The sequence below is a fragment of the Protomyctophum parallelum genome, assembly GCF_964188405.1.
Source record: "Protomyctophum parallelum genome assembly, chromosome: 14".
In the NCBI taxonomy this organism is placed as follows: domain Eukaryota; kingdom Metazoa; phylum Chordata; class Actinopteri; order Myctophiformes; family Myctophidae; genus Protomyctophum; species Protomyctophum parallelum.
The window spans coordinates 37,696,478-37,717,267 of NC_139709.1; the positions used below are offsets into that span (position 1 = coordinate 37,696,478).

A 20,790-nucleotide genomic window follows, 5' to 3' on the forward strand; every position below is an offset into this window, starting at 1 on the left:
TTAGAAAACTGCTTCTGGTATTGATAGTGATACTACTACTGACTGACTGACTGATACTGTTAATGTTTCTCATAATTGGTACGGTTACTTTGTTCTGTTGCTGACTGTTATTGGTACTGTTACTGACTGGTCCTGTCCTGTCTCAGTGGAGTACAGAGAAGGAATTGTTCAAAACCAGCCTTTTCATATTATGTGCCTTCTGTTGGAATTTGCCTTAAAAGTAGCATATCTTTGTTTCATTAAAGATGTTAAAGTTCTGAGGACGTTGTATGTTTGCCGTTTAGCATTGTGACCTGAAGTTGCCTCTTAAAAATCACACTGAAATGGGAGAACATTTTTGTTTTGACAGTCTCCGTAACTAAATTCACAGCACCATCGTTGAGTGAATGTTTAAATGCCAACATTAAATTAATAATTGTCTGAGGTTTAGGAGTGTCTCAATGTTATGACACTGAGGTGAAGAAACGGACTGAAGCGAATATTGATAAAAGTTGTAAAAAATAGCATCAATATCGAGCAACTACATGGCCTATTTACTGCATACAATGTCAATACATGGCAGTGGCTCTGGCTCAGGAGGTAGAGCAAGCCATTGGGAAACAGAAGGTTCCCATTCTGATGCCCGCCTGGCCGCCTCCTTCTGTTACAGTCAGTGGTCTTCAAGCAAGGCACTTACTTGACCCCCAAATGCTCCCGATGAGCAGGTTGTGGCCTTGCATGGTTTCCTCTGCCATAGACTATATAACAGACCATATAGTTGATCAATTGGGATACATTTCTACAGCTGCTAGTTTTAAACATTATCAATATTCACTTCAGTCCATTTCTGAAAAATAGACAGACACATGGTGTCAGACTGTCACTCAACCTCGGACACATAATTTTAAATTATAATATACATTTTATTAGTATTATGTTATTTTTTTGCTTTTCTGCCTTTATTGATAGTATCAAGTGAAGATGGACAGGAAAGAGGGATAGAGAGAAAAGGGGAGGGAAATGCAGCAAAGGTCGTCATGAACGGGACTCGAGCACACAACGAAAGCCCTGAGTACCGCACCTTTAACCTTCTCATAATCGAGAGTCATCTGGTGATAACGAGGCATAGGCCTCCTGGGCTTTCCCAGTTAGCACGCACTGCAACAATAATGGCCAAACCTTCATGGGCCACTTCAAAGTATCAGCTGTACGTTCGAAAAGAGTAAAGTACTTGTCCACATCTTTAACATTGAATGGAGGAATCATACGGATGCATTTGTTAACATCAAAATCAGGGGCACCAATGACACGAAGAGAGGCATGGTTAAGTTCTAACTCATTTCATTTCTCGTTTGGTCTGCTCCTCCAACTCCATCTGCCTAATTTGAACATTAAGCTTTAGCTCCTGCTCTTTAAGCTTTAGCTCCTGCTCTTTAAGCTTGGCTGCATTTTCCTGTTCCTTAAACTGAAGGTCTAAGCGGCGCATTTCTAGCTCCAATTCCAACGCTTTCATCAGGCTCAGTTAGTTTCCCTGGTGAAGCAGCAATACCAGGGTCAGGCAAAACACCTTGGTCAAACAATGCTGCCCATAACTCAGGCTTTATTGTCATTTTTGCTTTAGTACTTGGGACTTTGATATTGTAGTGATCAGCAATATCAAGTAAATCCCCCTTTGTGCATTTATGGAAAATATCAAGGGAAGGCTGCTTAACAAAATCCTCCAACTTAAACTCCATTTTGGATTATGGCTTTTACCAATTGTATGGAAATTTTTACCGCAAAGCGACAAACGCGCAAAATAAGATTGCAAAAAGCAGTGTAGGCTTAAGGTCAAAGACCACCACAAAACACTTGCAAAACTACAATATAAGGCAAATGAGCCAAAACAATGACACAGACCAGCAAGAAAAGAAAACCTGCTCAAACCAGTTCTCAATAAGTGATGTCCTAATTAGGGGTGTGCACCAACTTAGGCAAGTTACAAACTTCAGAAACTCAGTATAAAGTTAAATACTGAAATGAATTACTGAAAATAATTTGCAAACAAGAGATAGGCTAAAGCCAATAAAGCCAATAAATTGGTGGTTAAATAGGTGGATAAAATAAATCCAAACCTTAAAAAAAAAAAAAAAAATCAAATATGCACACCATATGCACAACAACAAATTAAATTAATTTCAAAGTTAGGGAAATGAAACAGATCTATAGTTTCGGCGAGCCCCCATCATGTTGCGGTCTCCAAACAAAGTATATAAGAACAAGTGGCTCGAATTGGAGACCTCAACATAAAGGAAGGACATCACAAAATCACAAGTTTAACGTTTTTATTAACCACTTAGCATTAAACCAACAAACAAAATATCAAATAAAGTACAGTTTAATGTCAGGTACTTTACCAACTCAGGAGAACAAAAGGAGACCTGGAGATGCCGGCCAAAACAGGAGAATGAGGGGGGCCCTGGCCACCCCCTGTAGGGACGTCGAAGCTGTTTCCCCCCTCCCCTACCTTACAACCAACTAAATAATACAACGAAAACTATGACTGCCGGCCATCCCCAGGCCAAACTAAACTAAATTGAGTTTAACTGAAACAAGTATTGACATGGTATTGGGTATGAGTTGTTGCTGGGTCTGTGTCTGCCATGACACTGAGCTGGCTGGCTTTTATAGCAGAGGGCTGCAGCAGAGGACAATTAGGGGAATCTGCTGCAGGTAGACAGAGAATTAGCACAGACAATGATTGAATGACTGTGTGCGTGTGCGTGTGATGTCATGGCATGGCCACACGCAACAATAAGAACAGAATACTCGCCCACAGTGGCGTGCACAGACATTTAGAGGGGCAGGTGCTCAAGTGAAAAAAGGCCGGTTGCCTTAATAGTGTGAGATTTATAGATTAATTTGGGCCCTAAATAATATATTAGAAGCTTTTTTATCAAGAATTGGACAATGTCACCATGGTCCACATACTGTACAGTGTACACTGTAAAAGAAAAACCCTTTTTATTTTTTCCAAAAGGGCACCTTTGTCCAGAGGGAAAAGGGCAAGGGGTGCTCTAGAACCCCCTAGTGTCTATCTGTGCACGCCACTGCTCACACATTTAATAACTTATTAAAGTTCTGTCAAAATAAGTATAACTTCATGTAATGTGTTTTTGAGCGATGCTAACATGATGTCATGACATCGAAGTCAATGGCAAAATGCATTTATTCAGTATAAACCTTTTAAAATGTGAGCTATGATGACGTTCATGATGATAAAAGGCACCAATGACGTCACACTGATTTTATTAAGACTCTTCAGTGAGAGATAGACAGAACACAGATGCAGTACTACATAGGATACTGATACAATGCATGGACAAGTACAGTACAAACGTGTAGAAAATGTGAAAAAAACCCAAACTATCTAGGCTCTAGGTAGTTTGTTCTGCTTATCAACAAATTACTTAACTGTAATGGTTCTATTGCAGTGGTCAGATGGGTGGGCCGTGTGCGTCCCCTTTTTCTCAGATTTTTTGTCGTTATTCCAGGTGATTCCTCAATCCCCACACACATTGCTGTGTTGTCACTGCTGTTGTATCCTACCGACTCACCTGCCAGTGAGCCCCCACCGGAAGGGCTGCTACTCCTCCCACCCAATACTCCCTACTGACAGGTCACAGGAGTACATGCCCCCGAAACAATTGTGTTCGCATAGAATATACTGTATTGTAGTGTATGATACTTACACATACAGTACTATAGTTCCTATATATTGGTATCAAATTAAAAAAAGAAATTCCATGTTTAAAATAATACATTTGAAATATATATATTATCATTACAATCTCAAGTGTATTGGCAATTATTTGGGGGCCACTTGCAATACCCTCACGGCCCACCCGTGGTCCCCGGCCTGCAGGTTGAGAACCTCTGTTCTATTGGATAATTTATCGGTGGGTTCTATTGTTATTTGTAGAGTACCGAAGTCCTGACGTCACTCACGCTATGCCCTGGCTCACGGAAGTACTTTTTCCTTTGAAATTCCCATAGAGAAGTCTTAGACCGTGTCAGATAAGAACTGTTGTGTTCCAACAATAAACAAACCAGTCCCGCGATTCTGTCAAGTATGTGATTCTGTATTGCTTATGATAGCGAGTTATATTTGATAACTGATTATGTCTGCGTTTACTTTGGATACATTTGTACTCACCGCCACAACCGTCAGTTGATACTTAAAGTAAAATCGTGGGGCTCATTTGTTACATTTTTTAACACAGTTTAACACAACTCCGTGACCCAGGGGAATAGCGGCCTCTAGTCTGACAGTGATGTCCAACTTCGGTTCTCTATTTGGTTGTGTTTGGTTCTATTGGGTCGTCGTCCCTCGTGGGGGTGAAGGCGTCAATTTCTTTGATGATTCTTTGTGCGATGGTTTTGTTGTTGGCCGCCACAACCCTCCTGGACATCAAGTCCAATGGACCACCTACGTCACACACACACACACAACACACACACACACACACACACACACACACACACACAGATATTACAGTGAGGATACATAACGGGTTTATTAAACTAGATAAGAGACAGGGCTCCAGACATTTTTCATTGGTTGCGATTTCATTTAGGGGCATATCCACAAAATGTTCACTGCTATAATACATTTTAAGTTCAACCACTTTTGACAGCTCCCAGACACACTGATACTAACACATTGGTCTGCTGGCAAGTAGAATGGTTGATGCTTTTTGTTTAGAAGCACTCGTTTTCAGTAACTTGGTTAACCCAAGCTATTTGTACAGGTGCAATATTGGTTAATTTATTGTCGTTTAATATGATGATGGGTTGTCAATTGAGGGTATTACAACTTAGTTGCTTGCAGCTACAGTATGGTATGTTATGTTATGTGTAAGTGTATGTTACAGTATGTGTATTTCTGCATTGTCTCTTCCGGGGGGAAACCTCAAATGTCCAAAACAGTTACTTCAAATTAAAAAAGTAGCAGATCTACAAGCTCAAAACGAATTGCTTCAGTATAAACGTTAAAACATGGAGAGGTTTCTGCCTGACAGCAACAATATAGCAGGTATAAGTGTATTATGGTACCTACCTCCCACATCCATCAGGACGCCACCAGCCTCGGTGACGATGACAGCACCAGCAGCGAAGTCCCAGCAGTGAACTCCTGTCTCGTAGTACACATCCACACAGCCCGACGCTACCAGACACATGTTGGTGGCTGCTGTTCCCACTCCTCTAATCCTGTTTACACACAATTAGGGATGTCACGATTACACATTTAAGTTTATAATTGCAATAATTGCAATTAGCGATAAAAAATATTATTATTATTTTGCATTGAACATTGGAACGTTACAATTTGTATAACTGTTTGCCTTTTAGGCTATTTACTTTTTTTCCTCCCCCAAAAAAGTAAAATAGTGGAGATAGTCTACAATAATCTACAAGCTTACAAGTGACGTGTTTAAAGCTTGTAGATTCTCGCGTCAGTGTCCCCAGAAAATAGTCCTCAGGACTTTCTAGTGGTTATCCCTTTAGCCTTAATGTCTTACTGTACCGTGTGTTGTTTACATTTCCGACTAAAGAATCAATATAAAAAAAGACTGTTTAGTACTAGTCATAGTAGTAGTAATGTAGTAAAGTATGTACTCACCCATGTACTGGCAGACAGAGTATTTTTCGGAGGGAGCTGAAGATTTTGTCGACGACCTCAGGGTCTCTGTTGGACCCGAACTCTGTCGCCACGATGGACTGGTTGATGTCTTACAGGAAACACAATAAAATACTGTCATCTGACATAGGCTACTGACAGGCAACTAGAAAAGACACGTCAGATGTTTTAATCTGATTGTTTGGACAGATTAATGTCACTGGTAGGAACTGGGTATCTGAACTGCCCACAGTCCACCAACGAGACACAGAGACAGAAACGGTGACATCTCATGAATGAACATTAGTGAGGACCAATTATATGATAAAATGTAAATTATCGCAATTACTCGAGTGACAATCATCAAGTCACATTACATAATCGTGACAGCCCTACAGGCCTACACTCATAGTCATACAACAGATTATGGCATCAGTATTTCAATCGTTATCATCATTACTATAGTTATCGTTCTCGGAGTAATGAACTGACCTGTGTTTTGTGACACCTGCAGAGGGATTCCATTGCAGAACGCTCCTTTACCTCTCCTGGCCGTGTACATTTTATCCTCTATGCAACTGTATACCACACCAAACTCCAGCTACGGTAAACAAATATTATTATTATTATTTACACAACTAGAAACTCCATCTAAGACTTTGGTTCAGTAGTTTCCAAACCTCGAGACCCAAAAGAGAAATTAAGCGTTTGCCCAGGACGTAAGCTAGTGAAAATACCAGAGCAAAGTTTCTGGACCACTTGCCCGCTGGCTGAGTGGTCCAGGCGCATGCCACATATCGTAAGCCTGGGACCGAGGCTAGCCACATATAGGCTTTGGCCAGACAGAGTGTTGCGTGTTCGAGTCCCGTTCATGACGACCTTTGCTGCATGTCTCTCCCCTTCTCTCTCCCCCTTTCCTGTCTATCTTCACTTGAAACTATAGTTCGATGCGTTCAATGTTATTGATCACGAATTGCTAAGAGCCAAACTGAAAGCATATGTTTTTTTATCCTCTGCTCTCTCTTGGATGGATAGTTATCTGTCTGGGAGGAAGCAAAGAGTGTTTTTAATGGTAGTCTATCTGAGAGTAAGGATGTACTACTATATGGAGTTCCTCAGGGTAGTTGTTTAGGTCTTTTTACAAATGATATGCCTTATGTTTTAGATAAAGCAACTATGGTTATGTATGTATGCAGATGATTCGACCATGTTTAGCGCTGTTTTAACGAAGGAATTACAATTAGTGTCAAATTCGGTAAAAGAAAACAAATTGATCTTGAATGTTTCCAAGACAAAGTGCATTGTCTTGGGCACTAAACATATGCTGGCTGGAGACTCCCGACTGAGTTTAACTATGACTCCCGTCCCCAATACAGCAAGTTAATTAAATAAAGTTACTTGGTGTCACAATTGATGAGCGCTTGACTTGGTCGGATCATATTGATACGGTTGTTGTAAAAATGGGGCAGGGTATTGCGGTTACATGCAGATGCTCTCCCTATGTTACACCACTAATAAGAATGGAGGTAACACAGGCATTAGTGCTTTCACATTTGGAGTATTGTATGGTTGTGTGGTCCTCTGCTGCTAAAAGAGATATACAAAAACTCCAGCTAGCACAAAATAGAGCTGCAAGATTAGTGCTGAACTGCTCTTTTAAAGATAGATAGATAGATAGATAGCTTTATTGTCATTCAGCAGATACATAAAATGCATAAGAGAACGAAATGTCGTTTCACTGGCTTTTAGTATGCTAGTTAAAAGAGCTAAAATACTATTAAAATCTAAAATCCACTTAAAAACAAATAAATTAAAAGCACCATTAGTTCATTTGGAGACAATATATTGCACAACAGGAGTCCTTATAGCAGCATATAGGGGGAAAGGTTAGGGGACATTGCACGTGACATTGCACGTGCACGTAAAACCAATGTTTCTAGGGTGCACCACAGTTTAGTATGGCTGTAGTAACTGTAGAGGCTAAATTATCTGCTAGTCTTATACAATTTACCAGAAATGCAATCATTGAGGGAAAGCCAGAGATCAATTATTTAGTTCAGGTCTAAAACATAGATATCAAACTAGACAGGTAAGCTCAGGGTATTTGGAACTTCCAAAACTAAATACAGAAACACTTAAAGAATCTGTTATTAATAGAGCCACCCAACAGTGGAACTCATTATCTGTAAACGTAAAACAAATCAAAAGTAAATACGCTTTTTAAAAAACAGTATTGCGAGAGATCACACAATTGGACTGATGTGCTTTGTACATGATATTGCTTTTGTACATGTTTAACCTACATTGTCTATTTATCTTTGGCATTCTAATGTAATTTAGATTTAGACAGACAAGTGTCAGTTGTTGTTGTTGTATGTATATGGTATTGTATGTTGTTTTTATGTTGTGATGTTTTGTGTGGACCCCAGGAAGACTAGCGACCGCAGCAGTGGAAGCTAATGGGGATCCGAATAAAGAATAAAGGCAGAAAAGCCAAAAACTAAATCTTAAAAAAAAGAAAAGAAAGTAACCCCTAAAAATGGTAAATGGTGCGTTTATGTAGAGCTTTTATCCAAAGTGCTTTACATAGATTGTGCATTACATACACCCATTCATTTCACGCACACATTCATACACCGGTGGCAGAGGAAATCATGCAAACCACCAACTGGCTTGCATGATTTCATGTTCGATTTCAGTTGAGAACCTCGCGGTTCACATCCGGCTGCTTAACCGGCCACTCTACCCCTGAGCCACTGCCGCGGCGTGCCGCCCCTGTGTCCGCGACCCACAGATGGGACCCGACCCAGTGTTTAGGAACCAGTGCTAAAGTATATACTATAACTTTATACTATCTATAATAATAATAGCAGTACCTCTCTGTTGACAGCAAAGCCGATTGAAACAGCAACAAAGGGATATCTGGAGGGAATTATTGGTATTATTGGGTTACAGTATATTACTAATACTAAAGGTTATATTTCTGAAGGTGCAAACAGTGGTGGAAAGTAACTAAGTACATTACTTGAGTACATTACTCTTGTACAATTTTGAGGTATTTGTGCTTTACTGGAGTATTTCCAATTTCCAATACATTTACTTTTACTCCACTACATTAATTTGAAAACTTTAGTTACTAGTTACTTTGATTATTATTACAAAACACACAGTACATTAAACACTTCAGCCATACATCCATTTGAAAATACCCGATCTACAAGCTCAGAATGTTCCGTGATGCGACACATTGTGAGCTTGTAGATCTGCTATTTTCAAAACATCTATACACATTTGAAAACTTGAAATGGGACATTCTGCATAGTGAGTACTTCCTACTTTTGGTACTTTTAATTACATTTTGATGCCAATACTTTTGTACTTTTACTCAAGTACATTTTGAATTCCGGACATTTACTTAGTTCTACATTGCAGTACTTTTTTCCACCACTGGGTACAAAGCAGAAGTGATTGACCAGTAGTAATGGTCATGGTGGTATATTTACCCGTGTACAAAGTTGGTGGTTCCATCCACTGGGTCAACGATCCATGTTGGGTTGTCTGTCAGAACACACGCTTCTCCTGCTGCCACAGACTCCTCCCCTATGAAACTAACCAATGAACAATAATCACACGTATAAACCTATTCAATAACCACTAATCATATACATAAACCTAATCAACCATTAATCACATACATAAACCTAATCAATAACCAGTAATCATATACTGTAAATAAACCTAATCCTATAAAACTACCTCCCCATGATTGTAGAGGAGAGGTTTTTATTACTCTTCCCAACAACTTATTTGTAGTAAAACAAAATCAAAAATCAAAAAGAAGACGTGCGTGCCGTGCGCTACCTATGCGTAGGGTATTTCTCCTTCACCGATTGGATGATGAGTTGCTCCACCTTCTGGTCAGTCTGGGTCACCAGGTCAACAGAGGAACTCTTCAGCATCACCGTCATGTCAGGCTGGACCGCCTCCCGCACCATCTGTCAATCACAAGGTCCATCCATGCATTATGGCAGGTAGATCATACAGTACATGGGCCATTTGGGCAGCTGGCAGCACGGGCGCCACATGCAGCCCCCAGGTTAATATCCAAATATTGATACTATTTATTTCAGCTGTTACTTATTTAATTACAGTCTATATTAGTAGCTGAATGACTATAGGATTAAAAATCTATTGTCTTTTTTTCTGTCCAATGCATTTGCATTTAAGTTCATAATGTTAACATAAGTAGCCTAAACATGTTACTTTTCGGGATTCCAGTTCAAAAATAGCAAGAAACTATATTCCAAGATATCAATTCAAATATAGCAAAAATAGCAGATCTACAAGTTATTTTTTATACGACAGTATATGCAATGTGGCCCTCTGGAGTGGCCCTCTCCGTCTTCAAAGTTGCCCACCCCTAATGTAGATCTACCGTCAATCACACAGTCAATGGGCTGATTGGGCTCTATGCTCTAGTCTGCAGCCATAATGGAAAGAAATTGTGCCTTCCTTAAGTTCCTTACTTTTCCTTCATTCTATAATGAATCTCTGTTCCATTTAGTGTAGCACAACTGTCCTTTGACATTGGACCTGGTGTAGCAGAATGGAACAGAGCCTTCATTATGATTGGAAAACTGCGAAGGAAGTAGGGAAGCTGCCTAGCGTTAGATATCCTTCTAACACTACGGACCAGAGCTAGAAGCTGCACGATTTTGTTGCAAACTGACCAGTAGCATACTGTAAATCCCATCACTCAATAGCCCATACTTGTTGCAAATGTAATAATGAAGGGATATTTAGAAATTATTATTATTAAATGTAAATGTTTTATTTAATATACAAATGCATTTGAAAGGTGTCCGCACAGCCGCGCACGCGCGCGCACACACACACACAGCTACTCACTGCTCCAGCAGTGCGGGCCAGCCCCACTGCATGGTCCATTACACTCTGCCATGTGTCCCCCATACTCTGTACTAGAGAGGAGAGGGGAGAGGAGGTGGAGGAGGAGGGGAGAGAGGAGGAGGGGAGAGGGGAGAGGGGAGGAGAGGAGAAATATGAGCAGTTAGATGATGTGTCCTTACAAGGGCTTTTGTCATGTTCAGATGATTCTCTTGGAATATAGTGGAGGTGGAGCTGGGTGCACCCATCTTATTGGAATTCTGTGCACGTTCGGAAATAGCTCACTGAGGCGAGTGCACTCCGGTGTGGTATTTCTATACGCGCCCATAGTGGAGCTGGGTGCAAGCAGCTTATTTCTGAATTAGCCTGGCTAATAAACCAGACCGAATCAGCCGTTGGCAAAACAAAATTGCCTGACAGTGTGATTTGAGTCTGGTTTTATTAGCCAGGCTATTTCTGAATGACTGAGACCGTTGTTATATAAACATTTCAGAAAAACAAGTAGAACATATCACACATTGTTCTCTGACCTGTTTTATTTATTATGTGTACATTTGATCATCTTAAGGAGGTATCTAAAAGCACAGAGTACATTTCACACTTGTAACTTGTTGATATTAAATAGCAACAAATTAGGCAGCTTATAAACTATATAATATGATGTTAATAACGCTCTAAATAGCATTCTGACCTGACAATAGGGATTATAGTTACTCTGACTTTGGTGCCATCTCCTGACATAAAGAGTAACAGCAGCCTCAGAGCTTAAGTCATTCGGTGCTCTTTGATAACTCAATAGCATTATATAATGTTCACAGCGAAACACAATGGATCAGAAAACAATGGGTGATATGCCTTATTTTATTTGCATTAACAGATTATTGTACAAAGATCACCATTACTTAAAATAACACTGTTTATTCATCTCATTGGTTTCAATTTCAAAGCTTTTCTTCAAACTTTGTCCTGCGTGACCTCTCCTTCTCAAATGTACTCCTTGACCCCTCTGTCGCTGCTAACAAACAACCAATCTGTTTTTAATTATTGTTAAATGAACTTTTAAAACAGAGACATGACATTCTTACCGGTTTGTTTGGTTTTCTTCCCTTTCTGTCACAAACCCCTTCCTTCCGTGTTTATGTCTACAAGAAACATACCAAGGTAATACCACTGACGTCACAACTAAGCGTCACTTGAGCCTGATTTGAGTGTTTTCGATGGGATGCGCAGGTCACGTCGAATTAATCCACGTCTAAAAAAACATTTTTATTCATTCAATGCTTATATTTTACTAGTACTACACTAAATGAATTAGGGTGATTACACCTACTTAACTGGAACCTATCTTTTGTTACGTTACTTTACTGTGTTGATTCCTGGTTTATTCTAGGTTTGTTCTTCATGTTGAAGATTCCAAGGACAGTCAGACAGACGTGTGAGATGCTGCCAGCCTGCCACCCGGTGGCCACAGTATATAACAGCATGTAGACTTCAGCTTCAAGTAACTTTGAACAATAAAATGCATTATTGTCTAAACATTTTGTACAAAATACAAAGAGACAACATTTTGGTACTGGCATCTAGCTTTAATTATATTAGTGGAGAATTCAATGTTTCTTAATGTATTTAACATTACAATGAACAAATTACAAAGGCTGAATTATCCTAAATGTGGCAATTTACTGTAGGCCTATCCTATTTGATAGTCCAGGATTCATATTTACATTTTGAGGGGTGCTAGCCCCTCCTGTGTCTAGCTTTGAGGGTTTGTGTAAACACAAACATTGTAAGCCATTCACAATGAATGGCCAGTTGTGAGTGTTTGACCTAACACAAACATTGAATGCCATTGACATTGAAGACGAAAGTGAGGACACAAATTGTGATTGGACGGTATGAGATGATCTATGATGATGTCTGATGATAAGAGCGCCCCTCACTTCACACAGGTGTGATTTTTAATGTGTTTTCAGTAATTGGTTGGCATGTTTTACAGAATTGCATATCCCAAAGAAACAAAACAATTAAATAAGACATGTAAACATAGGAAATGGGCCTTACACAGAACTGTACAATATGCAGTTGTGTATGAGGTATTATTAACGAATAAAGAATATTAAAGAGTGATACATTGTTTTTATGATGTTCACAAGTGGCTACATGAGTCTGTATTACAACTAGTAGGGCCTAAGTAGTATAGTAAGCCAGTTATCCCTGTGGTAACTTTTCTGACACCTCCCGAAACTGTAGCTGTTGGCTGGAAACTTTGGATGTGCATGACTGGTACTTTTTAGTACCAGTCTGGTACTGGTACATGGATCTGTATATATAGTCACATAAGCACTTGTTAATACTTTTCATTGGTTCAACATTTATGAAATGTACACACGCTTAACCACTTTTACTTTAAAAGATTTTCCTCAAAATAGCATATTAATATGTATTTATAAATATTGGCCATATGGCGTCTATCGCCCTAAATAAACATTAAAAAGTCCATAGACTTGGCTGCCATATGACATAATCTTCAAAAGCCATGCATTTGACGGCCTAAGAAAAATCATAAAAAGTTGAAATATGGAGAATAGGAGGTTTCTGCATGCGTATAGAGGTCGATTCGGTGTTTCTAGTATAAGAATGGGTTAAGAGGATCCTCGTCATCACGGCGACAGGGGAAGGCGCGGACCACCTTTGCGATGCTATTGGCCACGTCCACAGAGCTGGCAGCGATGACCTTCCGGGACATCATGTCAAACTGAGACCCTGAGAGAGACAAACACACATGACACTGAGAGAGAGTACCACCACACATGCCTGCCTGCCTGTCTGTCTGTTGTGCTTACCATCGGTATCCATGACGACGCCTCCCGCCTCGGAGACGATGAGTGTGGAGGCAGCGATGTCCCAGCAGTGCATCCCGATGTGGTAATATGCATCCGCTGCTCCTGTGGCTATGAGGCACATGTCTACCGCTGCTGTGCCTACCGCACGCACACTGACACACACACACACACACACACACACACACACACACACACACACAGGAATTCATATTACATCAACATTCTAAGAAAGTGATTTTATGAATGCCATTTTTAACCATGAGCCTAAAGCTGGACAATAGCAGCTCTACATGCCCACAACAACGTGTGTTGCATCAACTATTGCTGCTGTTGTGTCCTACTGACACTTCTGGCAGTGAGGAGCCCCCACGGCCCCACCGGGAGGACGTAGAGTCTTCACCGTACTCCTGCCCAACAAAGAACTTGGGCCCCTTCCCTACTTCCTTCACAGGTGTTATACCATTATCAATGATACTAATGAAGGCTCTGTTCCTTTCTGGTCAAACAGAGTCAGGGTGCTGCCTGCTATTGTACATGTTGGCTAGCTCACTAGAAACACTCCCCTGCCCCATACGGCTTTGTAACTCTTTTACTTATGGTCCGGGGGTCCTTGAAATTAAAAAGTTTGATAACCACTGTACACTAAATGAACAGAGCCCTAATTTAGTATAATGGGCGGATTCAGATTTTACGGGGGCCAGTTTCGAATTGCAGGCGTCCGTAGGTGCCCTTTGAGAGCGGTTTTGAACTGTGCCACCTGAGCACCCCTGCATGGCGATATACTGGTAGTCACACTTTGCGGTTGTACATAAGGTGACATCATAGTTTCAGTAGGATTCTCTTACCCATGGATAGGTAGCTTAAGCAGTTTGTAGATGTTGGAGGTCATCGTTAACAGGGACAAATCATCTCTCTCTGCTCCGATCTCTGTCACCACTACACACTGATGGATGTCTGTTACACACACGCACGCACGGCATGCAGGTTAAGAAACAAAGTTGGACCACATGGACTCTGAAAGACAGACAGACAGACAGACTTTTACTCCACTACATTTATTTGAAAACTTGACTTAATAGTTACTTTGTAGATTTTGATTATTATAAACACTTCAGCCCTATATATTTTGGCCATTTGAAAATAGCAAGCTCACAAGCTTACTATTTACCATATGCATACCAACTCTGAGGTCATCTTGCCATAAGTGGCAGGGTGGTAACCAGAGGAAATTTGAATTTCCCATTGACAGCCCATACATCCAAACAGAAAAGTCCTATCTGATTGTATTAAACAACGTCAAACTCACCAACATTGCAGATGTACGAAAAGCTTGAATTAGCCTCTTTCTAGTGTTTGTTTCATAAAGATCCACTACAGACATGTTATGAGCTACTTTCTTTCCTTGCAGGTGATTATAAGTGTTTCAGTTTGAAAGTGCTCGTTAGATATCACTCAACTGCCCTGCATACCACCTGTTTTGAATTTGGTGTGCAAGCATAAGGTCGCGGTGTGCAAGAATAAGGTAAATTGGTCGCATTGCGACACATTTTGATGCTATTTTCTAATTCTTTTAAGTATAAGTATATTAAGTATGGCCTGGGCCATGGCTCAGTGGTCCAGGCACCTTGACTGGCAATCTAGTCTGGCAGTGTGCCGCAGGTTCGACTCCCGATCCCGACCGCCCTTACTGCATGTCTTCCCCCCATCCCTCTCCCCATTTCCTATCAGCCTACTGTCCGTCCCTCCATAATTTTCTTTTATATTAAATATATTTAAAAACGTACTAGTACTTTTACTTTTGGTACTTAAATAGATTTTGATGCCAAGTAAAGTTTGAATTCTAGACTTTTACCTGTAACAGAGTATTTCTATATTGCAGTATTGGTACTTTTACTTTACTTTTACGTAGCACTGGTACAGTAGTTGGTAGATAGGAAGGTAGGTAGGTACCTTTCTGGTGAGACACATGTAGAGGGACTCCGTTCAGAAAAGCTCCTTGTCCTCTCTCAGCACTGAACATCTTATCTTCGACACAGCTGTACACGATGCCAAACTCCACCTGAACCACACCACACAACCAACAGAATATACACCACCTCCTGAACCACACCACACAACCAACAGAATATACACCACCTCCTGAACCACACCACACAACCAACAGAATATACACCACCTCCTGAACCACACCACACAACCAACAGAATATAGACCACCTCCTGAACCTACACCACACAACCAACAGAATATACACCACCTCCTGAACCACACCACACAACCAACGGAATATACTCCACCTCCTGAACCACACCACACAGGTGGTTACCGTTGATAGTAGCCTACTAATGAAGGCTCTGTTCAATTCTGGTCAAACATATGCAGGTGTGGATCGTAAGCGTGCTGTCATGCAGTTAAAGATAGGGTACTTTTTCCACCAGTGGTGTTGTGTTATTAGTACTAACTCCAACTCCAAGGACACATTTTTATACTTTATACGGCTCCGTGGGTTGGTCCACTTTAACATCTCGCATCTCGCATCTCTGTAATCTTCCATCTTTCAAATTCTTCCTAGTTCAGATTCCTCTCAACCTAAATCAAAATCCGAGGTTGGAAAAATGACTATTTCACATTTTGGGCCTCGGTCATGGAACGACCTGCAGACCAGACTCAAATTGGCTCCTGTGATTCATAAAAAACTTTTAAAAGGATTAGCATGGACGTACTTATACCAGAAACTTTTCCTGCATTCATGCATAGCCAATTTTAAAACATGTTTTTAGGTTTACTGGTCCCTCTCCCGATCTGTTATTTTACATTTTAATTATATTTCCTTGAGCTTTCTAGGTAGTTATACATATGTCTGTCATTGTTATTGTCCTGTATTTGTTATTGCTGGCAATATTTGTAATAAATATGCCTTTTGGCCAGCTCACACTCGTAAAGGAGACAGTCACAATGTGTTTTTTACTGGTGGTTTAGTAGTGTGTCTACCTGTTTGTTGACAGCGAAGGCAATAGATATGGCTACGAAAGGAAACCTGCAATCAGAATGAAAGAAAGACATGAGGATGATTGTATACATTGCATTTTGTGATCTGCAGTTGTTTTACTCATCTTTGATGTGAATGATGTATTGACACTATACCCCTTTGAACTGAGCACAACACTGACCCAACTGCCCAGTGACAAACAGAATAAGACTGTTGTACTGGTCAGCTCCCAGTATAACAATATTAGACTGTGGTTGTACTATTCAGCATGAGCTCCCAGTACAACAGTATCAGACTGTGGTTGTACTGGTCAGCTCCCAGTACAACACCATTAGACTGTGTTTGTACTGGTCAGCTCCCAGTACAACAGCATTAGACTGTGGCTGTACTGGTCAGCTCCCAGTACAATAGGTTGTACTGGTCATCTCCCAAAAATGTTGACATATTATTGCTTATAGCAGCTGTAATATTAATAATAATAGTGTTGCAACCTGTGAACAAAGTTGACGGTTCCATCGATGGGGTCGATGATCCATGTTGGGCTGTCAGTCAAAACCACCGGCTCCCCTGCTACTACAGACTCCTCCCCTATGAACCTGAGGGGTCAAAGGTCAAACTCCCATGAACCTGTGAGGTTAAAGGGATATTGATTATGGAGACTTGCATTCATGGATTGAAGTCCATGAATAAGTCATGGAAGTCATGGATAATTGATGAAAGCGTCTCCTTTGTGTCTCCATAGGGAACCACTGCGCTGGTCATGAAATTATTAGTAATGCAACAAAAACGAAAAATATCCCTGAATTCAAGTCTCCATGGAAAGAGTAATATAGTAATTATGGAGGTCAAACACAAAAGCATCGCATGACCACTTCGTGTTCCCTCTGCTGACTTCCTTTTCTTTTTCACATTTTCTAATACATAGTCTCACATAGCCAGACTACTATATTCCACAATCTCCGAATGCTAGAGTCTCGGACTACACCTCCCGAAAGATGAGAAAGGCAGGCAGGCAGGCAGACAGACAGACAAACAGACCGAACCTGTGATCAGGGTATGTCTCTCTGATAGAGGATATAAGTAGGTTTTCTACATTCTGGTCAGTCTCAGTCACCAGGTCAGCAGGAGAACTCTTCAACTTGACATCTTTCTGCCGGTGGAACCCCTCCAACACCATCTATAATAATAATAATATTAATAATAATCACACACACACACACACACACACACGCTCACTCGCACACACACACGCGACAGACAGACAGACAGGTACCTGACTAGCGTCTCTGGCCAGATGAATCCCAAACTCCAAACATTCCGTCCATTCTCCCATGATGCAGCGCAAACCCCTGGACGTAACCACGGAAACCACAGTCAATAACAACCACAAATAATCCATAATCTCCATGTGTGTAATAATCAACGAATAATCACCATCAATAATACTGAGAGTAATCAGAGGTTTACCTTCAGGTGAATTCAGCTGTTCCAGACACACTTTTACCTCACTCAACTTTATACATGCTGCTCTGGAGTCAGACCACACCCCTCTAGCAGCTGTCAACCAACCAGTGGTACTGGGAAGTAAATAAGTACATTTGCGTATACTTCTAGGAAAACAACTCACGTTTCGCTGGTGTCCCCCCTTCGCCGCCACTGAGCACTAAACAGTCATGTGTAGAACGTGGAGCATGCAGCAGACTGCAGCAGACTGTCTGTCTGTCTGTCTGTCAGACAGACAGATGCATACACACGCACGCACGCACACACACACACACACACATCTGTTGCATGCTCCACGTTCTACACATGACTGTTTAGTGCTCAGTGATTGGTTGTCGGGGTGAACAGTGCTTTATTCTGATTGGCGGGGAAGGGGGGACACCAGCGAAACGTGAGTTGTTTTCCTAGAAGTAGTACGCAAGTAAAAAGTATCAATGTAGTATACTGTGTTACAAGTAAAAGTCTTGCATTCTAAAGGTTACTTGAGTAAAAGTACTATTGCATCAAGGTGTACTTATGGTACCAAACATAAAAGTACTCATTATTATGAAAATGTAACAATCAGTAATCAGTGATGCATTAACATGTTCATCGCTTTATTGTTGCAGCTGACAAAGGTGGGGCTGATTTTAAAGACTTCATTAACCTGTTATAACCTATAATAATGATTAAGATCATCCTACAATAATACATCATATATATATATATATATATACACAAAAAGTTAAGTTACGTAAAGTTTCCAAAAAAAACACCGGGAAGATGTTTTGAAGCCTGCATGTCAGTAGAAAAGTTAAAAAAAGACTAGCAGAATGTTTTCCAGCATAGTTACCCATATCCATTTGTGAAAAGATATTTGTGTACATAGTGGGAGGCTATTTTAAGATCTTCTACTTGTGTCAGAGATTTGTTTTTCTTTAGGTCACTGAGTTTGTGTGTGTGTGTGTGTGTGTGTGTGTGTGTGTATATATAAATGGTAAATGGTGCATTTATATAGCGCCTTTATCCAAGGCGTTTTACAGAGATTGTGCATTACATTCACCACTTCACACACACATTCATACACTGATGGCAGCGGAAACCATGCAAGGCACCAACTAGCACATCGGGAGCAATTAGGGGTTCAGTGTCTTGCTCAAGGACACTTCGACAGTAACTCTGGGGGAGCCCGGGTTCGAACTGGCAACCTTAAGGCTCATACATAGTCTGGATTTTCGGTGGTTAGGTGACCACCGAACTACAACATGACGTCACGAGCCGCGGTGAAGAGCAAACCACCGCCACCGCTCCAGCCCTTCTCTCTGTTTTTACTCACCACCGCTCAACGTTATTTCAGCTCCGGTGGTCAGCTCACCACCGGAGCGGTGGTCACCTCACCACCGAAAATCCAGACTATGAATAGGCCTTTACGGTTACCATCCAGGCACTCTACCCCTGAGCCACCGCCAACATTACAAAGATGCCCAGAACATCGGAATGACAAACTCATACTTTAATGCTTAGTATGAGGTATAAAGTACAGCAGCCTTGTGTTCCTAAAACAGAAAGATTGGGTATTGGGTAAGACTGACGGTGTGTCTTTCAGGACCTTTCACTGCTTTGTCTCAACGATTACTCAATGGCTCTGGTCTCAGCCACCATTTTTTTGAATGTTGCCACTACTGTTGGAGCAGCCATAAACTACACAGGTTCATCCCGATGTTCTGGGCATCTTTGTAATGTTAGTGTTAGTAAAAAGCAGGTAAAAGAGTAACGTTTGAGGCAGAATAACATCAGTCACTTTTCCATTCACTGTAGTAGAAGCTTGGTGCGGGGAAACTGCAGATGTGTCGTCTCCGCCTACAGGAAATACGTAGGCTGCGGCCATGAAACCCGTTACGGAATCGGTCAATAGGCTTTTTTAGCAGACCTTGTATTGAACTGTACTTGCCTATGATTTGTTTAAAAAGTATTCAATCAATCAATCAGCAATAAGGCAGGATGATTCAGCCTAGTAGCCTATAGTATAGGCATAAGTAAAGGGCCAAAGTCAGATAGGAAACCTTAAAATATGACTTAGGCAAAATGCTATAGAGGCTATTAGGCTAACGATAATCAATTATGCTCAGACAGAACCTCATTGTTGCGACATTTAACATTGAAACCCTCCTCAACAATACCACTACAAAACTAACACACTAACAAAAACACAAAACAGACAAAAAAAGGGGGAGGGGGAGCAAAGAAGTGACAAATTATTGAAGGACTTTTAAGACATTTTGATACCTCCAAAAAGAAAGAAAAGATATGCTTGTCAGGGTGTGGGGGGTCCCCAGTTCAAATAGGATTATTTTAGGGGGTCCCCAGTTTAGGGGAGGTCGCTGCCTGAAAAGGTACCACTGATTTAGTCTTCACCCCAGTAAGGTGAGGAGCATTACCAGGCCCATGAACTGAGTGGACAGAACCAGTGGAGTGAGGAGCTTCCACACGGGCCACAGCGCCACGTTCACGCTGAACGACGCTGCAGTGAAGGCCGCGACGGTGAGGGGCACGACGGCGGGGTACTCCTCCTCGTAGCGCCGGACTCCCCTGAACCACTCCAGGTACACGACGCAGAATGCGCTCAGACACAGGCAGACGGCGAGGAACGCCACGCCCACGGACAGCCATCGGCGCTTGACGTCGTCGCTGTGCAGGACGACGTAGACAAAGTCCACGCAGTAGGTGACGCAGACAGAGGCGAGGATCCAGAAGACCGAGTGTCTGTTGATGCGAGGCAGTGGTGTGTCCTTCTGCTCCTCTCTGACCTTCTCACCGAGCTCTCCGCCAGACTCCTCTTCATCTTCCTCTTCCTGCAGGAGAGAGTGGGCCTCCCGCTTAAATCTGTTCCTCAGAGCCGTCAGCTGACGGTCACAGAGCATGTTGGTTAACTA

General features: G+C 41.4%; 3 protein-coding genes across 4 annotated transcripts; all 3 read right to left on the bottom strand.

The window, feature by feature from the left end:
* Positions 1-2,996: 2,996 nt before the first annotated feature.
* LOC310870461 (inositol monophosphatase 1-like) lies at positions 2,997-11,692 on the bottom strand. Of its 2 annotated transcripts, none has more exons than XM_083781691.1 (9): positions 11,629-11,692; positions 10,547-10,617; positions 9,500-9,633; positions 9,142-9,246; positions 8,515-8,560; positions 6,131-6,239; positions 5,642-5,750; positions 5,078-5,229; positions 2,997-4,447 (listed from the first exon to the last, which is right to left on the bottom strand). In XM_083781691.1, exons 2-9 carry the CDS (start codon positions 10,607-10,609, stop codon positions 4,311-4,313), a joined length of 855 nt encoding a protein of 284 aa, XP_083637817.1. In that variant the 5' UTR covers positions 10,610-10,617; positions 11,629-11,692; the 3' UTR covers positions 2,997-4,310. The 2 variants fall into 2 exon arrangements, with proteins under 2 accessions (XP_083637817.1, XP_083637818.1); XM_083781692.1 differs by having other exon boundaries at positions 10,547-10,612; positions 11,629-11,658.
* Positions 11,693-12,203: 511 nt separating this feature from the next.
* LOC310870242 (inositol monophosphatase 1-like) lies at positions 12,204-17,965 on the bottom strand. The gene is made up of 9 exons (XM_083781342.1): positions 17,843-17,965; positions 17,649-17,724; positions 17,419-17,552; positions 16,867-16,971; positions 16,378-16,423; positions 15,337-15,445; positions 14,232-14,340; positions 13,387-13,538; positions 12,204-13,306 (listed from the first exon to the last, which is right to left on the bottom strand). The coding sequence occupies exons 2-9, from the start codon at positions 17,706-17,708 to the stop codon at positions 13,170-13,172; spliced, it is 852 nt and encodes a 283-aa protein (XP_083637468.1). The 5' UTR covers positions 17,709-17,724; positions 17,843-17,965; the 3' UTR covers positions 12,204-13,169.
* Positions 17,966-20,268: 2,303 nt separating this feature from the next.
* Positions 20,269-20,778, bottom strand: LOC310871292 (transmembrane protein 128-like; the record flags this gene model as incomplete). The annotated part of the gene is made up of 1 exon (XM_083782777.1): positions 20,269-20,778. One exon carries the CDS (start codon positions 20,776-20,778, stop codon positions 20,269-20,271), a length of 510 nt encoding a protein of 169 aa, XP_083638903.1.
* Between the last annotated feature and the right edge of the window lie 12 nt (positions 20,779-20,790).